Below are 12884 nucleotides of genomic sequence, written 5' to 3'. Positions count from 1 at the left end.
AAACCCTAGAAAGTGGGGCAAGGGTAGTAACAGAGCTAGGGAATAAACCCTAGGAAAATAGGCAACAATGAAGGTCGCCAGAAGTAGAGTGATCGGCGGCAATAAAGGCACCCCGGAAAAGATGGCAATGAAGGCCACAAGAAGGTAACAAGATATCTAAGTCTTGCTCTGATACCATATAAGTGAAAAATACCTCTGTTATGTTTTATTACTCAGGAAAAACACTAACATATACAGGGATTAGATATTAATTGTATCTACCAACTAATACTAAACAGACTAAAAATAGGATACAATAAATAGTGTAGCTAAGTAGCTATTATTAGAGAAGACAATAGACACTTCTAACTAGATCTTTAAAGGCTTTATTCATCGAGGCCCATAAAGAAGCTGAAAACTTCACTTTCGCAAATGGATCCCTAAACTCCATTTCCCTATCTTCAAAAGTCCTAGCACTCCTTTCCATCCAAATAAGGCACAGTCAAAATAACATAATTAGGTAACAGTAAACTAATGAAAAAAGTAACGATAACAATATTAAAGAGAAAAGAAGGTTCCTGATAGGACTTGTTAGTTGGTTTAAGGGAATTAGTAGTTTGTTAGTAAGAAAGAGTAGTATAAACAAGGGGGTTAGTAGCTCATGAAAGGAGGTCTGATTAGTGGGAAATTTGAGGAAACTTTGGGAGAGCTAGTGGTCTCCCAAATACACACCACTATTAGGGTTTTCTGTGTAATCTTCCAATTACTTCATCAATAAAGATTCAGTCTTTGCAGATCAACTCCCATGTTCAAGTTAGAGTCTTCTTGGTTCCGTATGGGCCACGGTCATTAGAAGGAAGTGTGGATTACAATCTAATAACTGGGATTTTAACATTGTTGCTAGAGATACACATAGAAACCCATAGAAATTTATTACACAGGGTCTGGAACCGATTCTTGGGAGAGTAAGATGGAGGGTGGATGGAACACACAATAGCAAGAGAAATCAAGTAGACATTTCAGTAGAAGTTTAATTAAAGAAATGGAAACTGTTAGGATCCCAAGCACAATCACTGAGAAATTGAACTGAATCTTATTGAAATAATCACAAAAACTACAACCACTAATCAAGACTCCAAATACAATGGTGCATTCCAACAAATTGCTAACAATGACCCTCTAGTGAATTAAGCCCTTTAACTAATCACTAATTACTAACTCTATTACTTAGTACCTAACAGAAACCCAAGGCAAATGAGTGAAAATTCCTAGAGCAGCAAATATTCGAGTCTACTCACTCACACACTTGATTTCCCAAGTAACTAAGTCCCCTAATAATCCACCTTCCCTCCCACTAACGAATAATCCTCAATTTTGTCCACTTCCCCTATAAAAACTACTAACAAGAAGTACTAATCAATTACGCACTAATTCCACTCTAACAAACTACTAAACAATTATTAATTAGTTACAACAACCCTTTCCCCACACCCAAATCAGTTACAATGACAACTATTCCACTTGAAGACCACTGATAAAATTGCTTTCCTTAACAGCTGCTCCGAAATCTCCTTTAATGGAGCGGCAAAGACTTCAGAATTATCGGAATTGCACCTACTTTACCAAGCCTTCTTGCTGGCCATAAATTTCTCACAAGGATTTCTTTATTGAGTGAACCTAAATCTCAAAAACACCCACCTTTTAACTCGAGAACAACCGGCAAGCATTTATGTTCCCTCGCCTCAACTCGTCCATCCATATTTCAGCAATGCCTATATCAAATGCTCTGATACAACTTGATAAGAACCCAAAACACATACACGCACAATAGCAAGAGAAATCAAGTAGAATTGACAAATTTTAGGAAGGTCATATCCTTTTTCTGTGTGCATTTTTCTTGTATGCTTCTAGGTTACATCATTTCGTATCAGAGCCTTGCTATGCTCCTAAAGCATGTCAGCGAGGAGACGCCTAGATCGTGTGGGATTGTGAATGTGACCATATCAATGCAATTGGAACAACAAGAGGTCAAGATTTGAAGCTACTATGGATTCGAGGGCGACTCTCTCCACCCCTGAGAGTGTGAGGCAGTGGCAAAATTAAGACATTTGGGGGATTACCATTATCTTATTAGAATTATTTTTAGGATGATCTTTAGTTATTTATCTTCATATTATTGAGTATTAAATTCAGTATCATCTTTATTTTAGGAATTAGATTGGTTTTCAAATTAGGAATTAGATTTGCTTTAGGATTTGGCTCCTATAAATAGGGAACCTTATGTTGAGCTTTTTTAGGAGTTCGATTAATAAAATACTCGTTACACTTAACAAGTTTTGTTTCTATCTTTATTTTACTGGCATTCATGAGTGAATCAATAGGTTGGTAGACGCTCTATCTCCGGTATTTTGCGCGAACCAACAAATTCTGGAAAGTTGTTTTCTTTTTCCGAGTGCATCTTTCTAGTATGCTTCCACACTACATCACTATCGACAAACAACTAATAACTACTAATCGTATTAATTACCCTCCAACAACAACTAATAACCAATTTCCGAGTGCATCTTTCTCCTTCCTGGTATGTCATGTGCGAAAGAGAGGGGAAACCTTAGACTACATTCTATTGCACTGCCGTGTGGCTAGGGAATTATGGCATGAGATGTTCCTTAAGGCAAACCTTAGACTACATTCTATTGCACTGCCGTGTGGCTAGGGAATTATGGCATGAGCTGTTCCTTAAGGCATGCTTTCCGTGGATGTTTTTGGCACATTGTAATTCTTTAATGATGGAAGAGATGGTTGGTTTCGGGACACAGAGAATGGTGAAGGTCTTATGGAAGTGTATGGTGATCTCACTCATGTGTGACTTTATGGATGGAGAGAAGTTCACGAATCTTCAATGATAAAGAGACGAGGGCAGAAGATTTGTTTAAGAAGGCAAAGTACTATGCATCGATACAGGCGTTAACAGACAGAGTTAAAAGATTACCCCTTTGCTTTGATTATCGTTATTTGGGTGGATGTTATTGGCCATTGAGTTCCCTCCCCCTCCCTCTTTCCTTGTTGTCTTTTCTGGTTTGAGTTTTTGTTTTGGCTTTTTTGGTTTTTCTGCTCCTCAAGGACTCCTTGTCCTCTTTGCTTTGTTTCACATCAGTAAAAAGCGTCTTTTTCTTATTTTAAAAAAAAAAAAGAAAAAGGTATTTTGGTACTCGGGCAACACATTTTAAACTCGCAAGTACCAATATAATATTTTTAAGAACACACAGACCTTTGTAATATTTGAACCAAAAAAAAAGAGTCACAAGTTAATAGGATGATAATTACCCTAATAGTAATAAAACACATGATCACTTATGCGTCAGCCTGCATCTAAGGTGTGCGTGTTTGGAGGTTTTGCGTTAGAGAGATTAAATGATGTAATCCCAACATCACTTCAAATAAAATGACACAATTCACTAGAAACGGATTTATACACACACACACACACACACACACACACACACACATATATAACAACAAAACAAAACAAAACCATTTACCGTTGCCTGAGCCAATCTGGGGTCAATTGTCTGATATAGAGAAGCAACAGAATTGACAATGTTCAGACCAGCTGCCGGAGAAGCTACAATGGCATGGCCAATTGAAGAAGCTGGGGGATTGATAGCACAAAATAGCTCAGCAAAGAAATAGGGAAGGGCACTATTTAATAAACACTCGAAACAAGATACAAAAATGAATCAGAAAATGAACACTGTAATCGTGCACATACCCAGCCTGTCAGGATGATTGTACCGGCAAGTGGCACCATACTTGCAACTGATTCACCAAAGAAAAAAGGAAAAGAAAAAAAAAAGTGAACCATTTCTGCTGATTTTATATTTTGGTCAAAACTAGTTAACAAAAGTAAACATGTTTAACCTGCCAGTTTTAAGGTAGAATGGACAATCTGGTTCACCCTGTGAGAATGAAATATACAATTAATGAAGTTGCTATATTATGAACATTAAAAGCAAAGAAACAAGAAAAGAAAAATGTCATCTTGACAGCTTGACAGAAGCATAGGCAAGCTAAACCTATTCAATAATTCAACCCATCTCTGCTTCTGACCCTCATGAAGCAAAATTTAGCACTTGTAGAAGAGATATTGGCAGGATCATACAATCATATAGTTGGGAAACAGGATCAAGGTAAGATAAGAACTAGAAAAGGGGAAATGTGTTATTGGCAGGAACTACAATCATGGAGGATCCTACTAATCCTGGAAACGTTATCCTACTGGCAAATTTTATTCTCAGGCCATAGCTTCTTTATTATAGGGTTCACTCAGAGTCTGGAAATTCACCAGCGAAACAAACTCTAAAAACTAAAAGGAATTCAGAAAAAAAAATAAATATATATATATATTGGGACACCCTTCACGATAAACCCTTGGGATTTTGTACCATCTATTCATATTCCCGATATTTCCTCCCCTTCCAACCAATTTTTTCTTTCTTTTTTCCTTTCTTACTAACAATGCCTGCCAGTTGCCTCTCATTCATTATTCCCTCCTTCCCTTTATCTTTTCATGAGTCATGGTCTTCTTTTCTCAACCTTTTCAATCTTGCTTTACTCCAGCCAAAAGCAAAGAACTTGACTTGTTGCTAGAGAAATATAACTTCTTTAATTACATTTCCTTTCAAAATTATATGGATACTTCAATAAAGATTTTTACCGTCAGAATCATTAATCACATTATATGTAGCATTATTTTTGGATCATATAGTACTATGATCCAACTCAAGACTGATTTCAAAACGTTGCTTGTATGTTAAGACTCCCAATAAAATTGTAAAATTGCCCAAAGAGAGAAAGCAACTATAACACTAATTTACCAAAGCTGCATTACCGCCTCCCCCAAAATATTTCCCCGGAAAGGAAAAAAACAAAATTGCAATATGCTTGTGCATCCAAAATACTAAGGCTCATTAACAACTTTCCATAATTATAAAAAACTGCATTACCGGCCTTATAGGAAGTTCTTTGGTGTTGTAATATATTGCTGGGATGAATGAAACACAAGATTTCAAAACATTTGAATCTCCAGCTGTTCCCTCTTTCTTAGCTGATTCATGTTGGCTAGATCCATTGTCATGCCCAGCTGATGGTAACTGGATGTCTTTTGGATGATGGAATTTGCACGTTGAACCGAATTTGCATGTTCCAGTCTTCAAGTAAAACTGCTCAAGATTGCAATTTAGGGATATATGTTTACGTACACACAAGTTATGCATGCAGGATTACCAGATCAACAATGCAGAGAAGCAGATAATAATCCAACTGAAAAGCATAGATAATTTATCTTACAGCACATGGAGCTTCAGAAGGCCTCTCCGGTAAGCCAGTGACGTCACCATTTTCTGAAGCACCCTAAAACCACAGTAGAGGATGTACCATCATAACCAAGGGATATAAAATCACACAATAGACAAATCAAGCAAATCCCCATGTCAACTTGTACTCACTTCAGCAGCCAGTTTATCTTTTGGATGGTTAAACTTGCATCTCAAACCAAATTTACATCTTTGAGTCTTCAGAAAGTACTGCAATAAATACAACAAGGAGAGTATTGCATGCTTTAACTATGTAAATGCATATACAATTGTCTAAAGTGATACACAGTTTAAAATGAAACTTACTGGACAATCTGGCTGCCCCAGTCTCTCAGGAAGTGCTTCACTAGCAATAGGTGGTATCTAAATGAACAGGATTCTTTAACTCGTTAGAATGATGAATACAGTTTTGGAAGTGGCAAAATAACAATTACAAACGGCAAATACAAACTCTGAGCGACACATAATATACTACAATTTCTAAAGCTAAAAAATATTCCATACGTGAAAATCAAGAAAGCAAAATTGCAAGTTTCAACGAGAGGAGAAAAGATTTGGAAAACTGCTATTTTTTTGTGTTGCACAATTTAGGTAGAAAGGAATAAGAGGAATTTTGAAGATGTAGCGTAGAAGGAAATGTCAGCGAGCTGCAGGAAAAAGTGAAGATTATGGTTGCAGTGTGAATGCATCTGATAAAGCTTTTAGTAATTTTCAATCGCTTAGAGAGTGGCATTTGTTCACATAGTCTACTCATATTGTTATTTTGTATTCTTAGTTTTTTTAAATCTTTTTTTCCCTTTTTTATTCAGGTGGATATCCAGTCCTCCTTTGTACCTCATGATTCTTTATGACATAATAAATAGTGTTTCTTACCCCCCCCCCCAAAAAAAAAAAAAAAAAAAAAGTAAGAAAAAAGAAATTGCAGTGTGATAGAGTCAGTTCCAGAAACGTTCAAAATTGACTAATCGTAGGCATAAATGACGATACTGTTTCAACTTTTACGTAGAATGTTGTACAAGATTGTGAACTTTTTACACGATTAGCATGGTCTTAGGATTAAGTGCTAGTAATTCAGGAAAACGGGGAAGATGCCACCAAAGCTTATCTTAATATGCATATAATTGCACATACAAACATGCAGCAATAAGAACAGATCAGAAAAGCTCCCTATAACATTCACCAAAAGACATACTATGCAATAACAATGCTATCTGTTGATTCTCTTCCTTTTTCCATGAACTGTTGGAAAACGCCCATTAGACCATGTAAGCTACATTTCCAAACATATTACCAGAATTGTCCATATCAGTTATGTTTGAATTTTTTTTTTTTTTCCTTTTTTTGAAAAGAAACTGAAACTATTATTAATGAAGAAAAAATAATATGCAAGGGGCGAGAGGGAGAGGATTCCTCAGAAAAACAGACCCAGCAAAAACAATAAACAGTAAAAACAAAACAAAACTATCCGAGGCCAACAACACACAACTGACTAAAGAAACGAACACAGAATATCATTTACATTTGAATGGACACAGAATAGCTCAGAATTGAGTATAGAATGCAACAAAGATGGCCGGCATATCAAAGTTTTGAAAAGTAAGCATCCCATTGATTATATGCTAGTTTGCAGGAATATATTTATTATGTACTAAGGATTCAAAATTCACCTACAAAAAGTATGAGCAATTCCTGAATCTAGTCAAACATAAATAAAGTGAAATGGGTTTAAAGATGAAAAATGTAATTAAAAAAGAAAAGAAACAACTATTTGCAAGTTGCTCCCAGAGATGAGGTTTTTTGACGTGAATTGATGCAACCATTGCTTAAAATTCACATTTTTTAGAACTTCAATGATAGTAATAGTAATAACAACAACAACAACAACAATAATAATACCAACAAAAGAAGTCTCGTACACAACTCTACAGAAAAATATTTGAATAAAATTTAGATCAATAATTTTCTCTATTATCAGTATCTTAAGTAGTCTTCACATGTTAAAAATACTTTCCGGAAATTTCTAGACTGTCAATATCTTAATACATTGGCCTCATTTATGCAACTCATTCGTGGAGATACCAATTTTACCAAGCAGACCACATTTCTGTATCACACTCATGGTGTTATTATCTTTATGAAGGTTTCCAATAGAAAAACTTTATTAAAAAAATCGAGTTCCCAAATTCTCTTAACTATTCTGTGTTGGTCAAAGCTGACCCGTGAAACATTGAGAACTAGGTAAAGATGTTTAAAAACTATCAATTGATGAAACTCCGTATACTGGACCCACTAAGTTTTTCATTTCCAAAAGAAGTTAGAACATCAAAAACAGAAAGTGCTGGCCTTTCCTATTCTGATCTGCATCAGATTAGTCAGAAAAACAACTTCAAAGCCTATCCTCTTCTGATCCAGGGGCTAACAAAATAAAAATTCTAACTGTGTGCAATCCACTCGTTAGCATCAAAAACTAAAAAGCCCCCTTTGGCAACACCCCACCCCCAGGTTCGAACCTGGGACCAATTCTACTACAAGTGTTAGCATCAAAAAATAAATATAATTTGTTATCAAAATACTAATAAGTTGTGAATATCATATAAGGTGAACTTTCTCAAGAAAAGAAATGGAACCAGAATAAGAATTTAAAAGGAAAAACATATATACAAAATCGTTATATGTATATACTAATAGAATATTATCATAGGCATAAATATTGTAATAAACGGTCACCTCTTTCCAATCTGGGATTCCACCTTCAGGAACCCAAATAGGATGGTCAAACTTGCAGCTATCTCCAAATTTACAGGTTCTTGTGAGCATATAGTGGGCACAGTCCTTCTCTCCTGGCCTCTGTGGATATATAGGCAAATTGCTTGCACCCTCATATTTAAAGCGCTTGGCCAAAGCGGTTGTAGAATACCAAGCTTCACTTTGCCCAATTGTATTAGGGGCACCCAAAACAGTCGGATGATAGAGTGCTATAGTACATAGTAGATGAGTATATACAAGAAAATCAGAATATAGCTATAGCTTAAAACTACTTTTAGATAAGTAGATAAATAATCAAAGTATGCATAGAATTAAATTGGGGAAAATAGTTTATGGAATGGAATGCAGATAAAATATTGTTATTAACTGGGTTTTTCAAGAAGTTGAATAGAAAAACTATCTGTCCCTCCCTTTTTAAGCTTCATTAGGCGCATCTATTTCTTTTGATGACATTATTATATTTTAAAATGGCATAATATATGTTTATATGCTCTTAGATCCAACACTCAGATGCCCAAATATGATAAACCAAGAACTCAAATTCTCTTCACGTGTTTTACCCCTATAAGGAAGCCAGCCTTTAGATATATGTCAAATAACGAGATATGCTACTAAAGCGATAAAATTACGATATTTTCAACCCTATCATTGTTCTGAAAAATGTGTATTTAGTTGCATAATTAGGGTGTAGATATAGTCCCATGATAAGGATGCAGTCATGAAACATCAATATTGTAGATAGAAACGTCCTAAGAGTTGTATTTGCCCCTTAAAATAAGTAGATAGGGGATCAGGAAAATTAATAATTAACATAAATGCCTTCTGTATTCTTGTTGATCTAGACCCTCCTGAATGCTTCAAACTAAGCAGCAATTCACCTTATCGCAATACTGGACATGGAAAACAGAGTAAAACTACAAAAGGCTGAATGAGAAAAGTTCACAAATGCAATTTGCACATGACTTAAAAAAGTTCTAGCAACTTCCATAGCCAGAGGCTCGAAAATAATTATTCAGAAGGAAAAATATTATAAGGCTAACAACATTGTTTCAGTTTGCTCCTTCCAAGGGTCAGTTACTTAGTTTCTGTTTTCCTTTTGTAAAAAAAAAATGGTCCTTCCAAGTAATCCTTATCATACAGTGCGGGATTGCTTATTTTCACCTTACCAAACTGAGTTGTGTAGCTATGTTTTGCTCTAATTTTCATTATTAAAATCCATTCCAAATGACTGAAAAAAAAAAAAAAAAAAAAAAAACGACCAAAACAAAACCAAGCACTTTTTTCAATAAGGAAAATGTACTCACAGCAAAGAAGATAACCTTCTCCAGGAAATCCTCATCGCGCAATCAAAAACTCAACAATTTCAAAACAAAACAAAAAAATCTAAAAACTCAACAGAAGAATGACCCCATAACTTGAAAACACAACAACAATAATAAACAATTCTCAAAGCTCTAAATTCCTCCCACCCCAGTCCCCATATCTCTCTTTCTAGATAGCCCTCCAAGGAATTATAATCATTCTTCAAATAAACTTTCAATGATGAATACGGTTAAACTTAGATACAAACACAAAAAGAAAAGTAGTACAGACAAATTAGCTCAACCGGCATACCCATATTGGCTTTAAAACAAACATACTCATGGTGCAAAAATGCAAGAAAAGCTTCAGCGACGCACAATAAGATTAACACCAAGAATAATCACCGCATTTTACTACAGTGGATACTACAATTGCAACGCTCAACTTATTTCATAACCCCAAGCAATGATAAATCAAACAACTGATAACCAAACGAGCAGCATTACCTACAGATAAGACTCTAACTTTAGGTTGACAATGTACAACATTGCACTTGGAGACAGCACCTAACTTATGCCAATTTTGATGATCTAAATTACTAAAAATTCTCGCTATTTTCTCAGAAACCAAACAGTAATGAGAAACAATTAAAAAGAATTAACACCAGTAACGAACATTTGTTGGTTTTCTTTTCCTCTCAGATTAAAAAATCAGATCGTCAACCAAACCAAACGAATTGACAACGAATTCGGAGCAATGAGAAATCAAGGCACGGTATTATATCACCATTTTCCCCCAAAAAAAATCGAACAAATAGTTTTCATTTAAAGACTGAAAGAAAGAGATAAGAAGCAAGAACCTTCAGAGGAGCGTTTGATGCCGGCGGCGGAGTTGTCGTCGGCGGCGGAGTGCCAGGAAGCGAGGGAGGTCAAATGCGAAGCATAGGGATCGGTGTGGGAGAGAAACATGGCGGCGGCGGCGGGGTAGTTGGAGGGATCGGAGGAGGCCAGAGAGGCGGGGAAGTAAGGCTCCGTTAGGGCACGGGAATTGGCGGCGGCAGCGTAGATGCTGGAGAGACCGGAAGCAGCAGCAGATTGTGCGGCTCCAAAGCCGTAGAGATGGCCCGCCATTGGAGTGGAAATTGGGGTTTAAAAGCGTATTAATCACACTGTTGCCATCGCTATGTGCTAACTGACAAGCGCTAATAAAAATAAAAATAAAAAAAATTTGCACCTGATAATCTCGCTAACACTACTTCAGTAAAAATTTTTGTTTTTATTCTAGAGTTAAAAATTAAAATCTTCTACAGCTAATTTAATAATAATAATAAATAGTGGATAATATGTAATTCAAATTTTTTACTTGTGTCTTTTTTTTCTTCACTTGGGCATGCTTATAAGTAAGTAATTTTAGCACAATTATCCTCTAAATTTATCGTGATTTAATAAATTACCTCTTAAATTTTTAATTTTAATAAACTATTCATGAATTTAAAAATTGTAACTTATCGTGATTTAATAAATTACTTCTTAAATTTTTAATTTTAATAAACTATTCGTGAATTTAAAAATTTATTACAATGTACCCTATTTAACTAAATTTATTTAAATTTTTATTAGATAAATTTAAGAGATTAAAAATTGAGATATTAAAAATTACGTTATATTTGAATTATAATGTTAAAATTTTTTACTGAATGTGTTTTTTTTTTACACTAATTTAAAATAATCATCGTTAAAATTAAGCATATTATAATAACTTTATCAGTTGAGAAGGTAAATTATCAAAATTACACACGTTTCGGGCCAATTTAGTAAACTATGACAAGTTTATGAAGTAAATGTGCTAAAAAAAACAAAGTGAGGTCACTTTTACCGTGCAAAAATGTTAAAAGGGGTTTTTATTCAAAAAAAAAAATGTTAAAAGAGCACTATAGTTTTTTAAAAATAATAGTAATAAAAGCGGCAATTTTCATTCGACTCCAACATAGTCATGGATCTTATAAAAATTAAAATTTTCAAACTCTTCTATATAAAAATAAAAAATAATTTAATTCGTTATAATAAACTAAATAGCCTAAATCACAACATTATATTTTTAATTTAAATTTCACAATCATGTCAGGATATATTTTATAAATAAATTTTGAGGAAAAATTTATAAATATAAAATTTGGATTTAATTATTTTCCTAAAAAAAAGAGAAAAATTAATGTTTCGTTCATTTTATCGATTCAAGTTTTCAATTTTAAGTTTTTATAGTAAAAAACTCTCAAAAAATATCACATTTAACTTTTTTTGTTACAGTAAAAAAATTTTATTAAATATCACATCTCAACTTAAATTAAAAATTCAAATTCACAAAATAAACGAGACCTAAAATCTTAATTTTATTCTACAATTCTGATCAGCTGCCTACCAGACAACTCACGTGCACAGCCGGTTACTTTGGAATATTCTAGAAGAAACCTGTTGCGGGCATGGTTTTGATTGTTGAGTTTGGACGTTGGCTATTAGCCTAGTACTGCCTTGTCATTTGTTAATAAAATGTTTGTTTTAAGAATTTCTTCCTCATTTTGAATTATAATTTTTTATAATATTTTGTTCTAAAAAATTTTAAATTTTAAAAATTAAAATTATAAACTGTGAATTTAGACTCAGGAATGAAACGTCTTATTAATACAATATACACACAGTTAGGACGTAGCCGGTGTTTTTGAAGCTCAATACATAATGAAGTAAATAAAAACGATAAACTTTTTTTACTTGACCAAACCGAAGATTAAACCAGACTCAAAAAAAAAAAAAGGTTCGAAATCACATAATAAAACAAAGATTTTGATGCCTATTAATTATAATTAGGCCTCATTTATTTTACCGATTCGAATTTAGAATTTAAATTTTATTATAATAAAAAGTTCTCAGAAACAGTCACATTTAATTTTTTTATTACAATAAAAAATTCTCATATAAAATCACATCTCAACTCAAATTACAAACTCAAATCAACGAAATGAACAGGTTCTTAAATAAAACAGGGGACAACCTAAGCAAAAACTCAATTAAGCCCATGCTATATACGAACTCATCTATATATAAAGATCTCCACCCAACCTTGCTCAAAGAAAGTAAAGAACTCTAATAGAGCTTCTTTTTTTTTTTTTTTTTTTTTTTGCTAAAGCTCTAATAAAGCTAATTAACCCTGGTAATGAAAACATCTAAAACTGTCATGAAACAAGTTTACACCATATCGACCGACATACATTCATATTTATTGTATACTACGCATACATATGCAAAGGTATAAGTACATATATAATATTTATATGTATTCGCGGGTGCCAGTAACGCCAGGATCTTCCTCTTTATCAATGTCACCGAAGACGGTTGGATCGACTTTGCCGACGGGATCGGGGACTTTATCGTCGACTTTCTCTCACAAAAAATACACGTAAATTAAAAATAA

At 34.0% G+C, this 12884-nt stretch overlaps 1 protein-coding gene across 2 annotated transcripts in view; it reads right to left on the bottom strand.

The window, feature by feature from the left end:
• LOC21406740 (zinc finger CCCH domain-containing protein 37) overlaps positions 1–10609 on the bottom strand; it is a 30613-nt gene extending 20004 nt beyond the window's left edge. For both annotated transcript variants that reach the window (XM_024165356.1, XM_024165357.1), the window contains exons 1-9: positions 10279–10609; positions 8079–8326; positions 5658–5714; positions 5484–5561; positions 5326–5388; positions 4983–5198; positions 3898–3935; positions 3749–3795; positions 3519–3628 (exon numbers count right to left, since the gene is read on the bottom strand). In XM_024165356.1, coding sequence (XP_024021124.1) covers positions 3519–3628; positions 3749–3795; positions 3898–3935; positions 4983–5198; positions 5326–5388; positions 5484–5561; positions 5658–5714; positions 8079–8326; positions 10279–10549 — 1128 coding nt within the window. In that variant the 5' untranslated portion in view covers positions 10550–10609. The remainder of the gene's footprint in view (positions 1–3518; positions 3629–3748; positions 3796–3897; positions 3936–4982; positions 5199–5325; positions 5389–5483; positions 5562–5657; positions 5715–8078; positions 8327–10278) is intronic.
• Positions 10610–12884: the final 2275 nt, after the last annotated feature.

Source organism: Morus notabilis, unplaced genomic scaffold (assembly GCF_000414095.1).
Source record: "Morus notabilis unplaced genomic scaffold, ASM41409v2 Scaffold179, whole genome shotgun sequence".
NCBI lineage: Eukaryota > Viridiplantae > Streptophyta > Magnoliopsida > Rosales > Moraceae > Morus > Morus notabilis.
The sequence above is the reverse complement of the archived record's forward strand: the minus strand, read 5'-3'. Positions and strand labels throughout refer to the sequence as shown.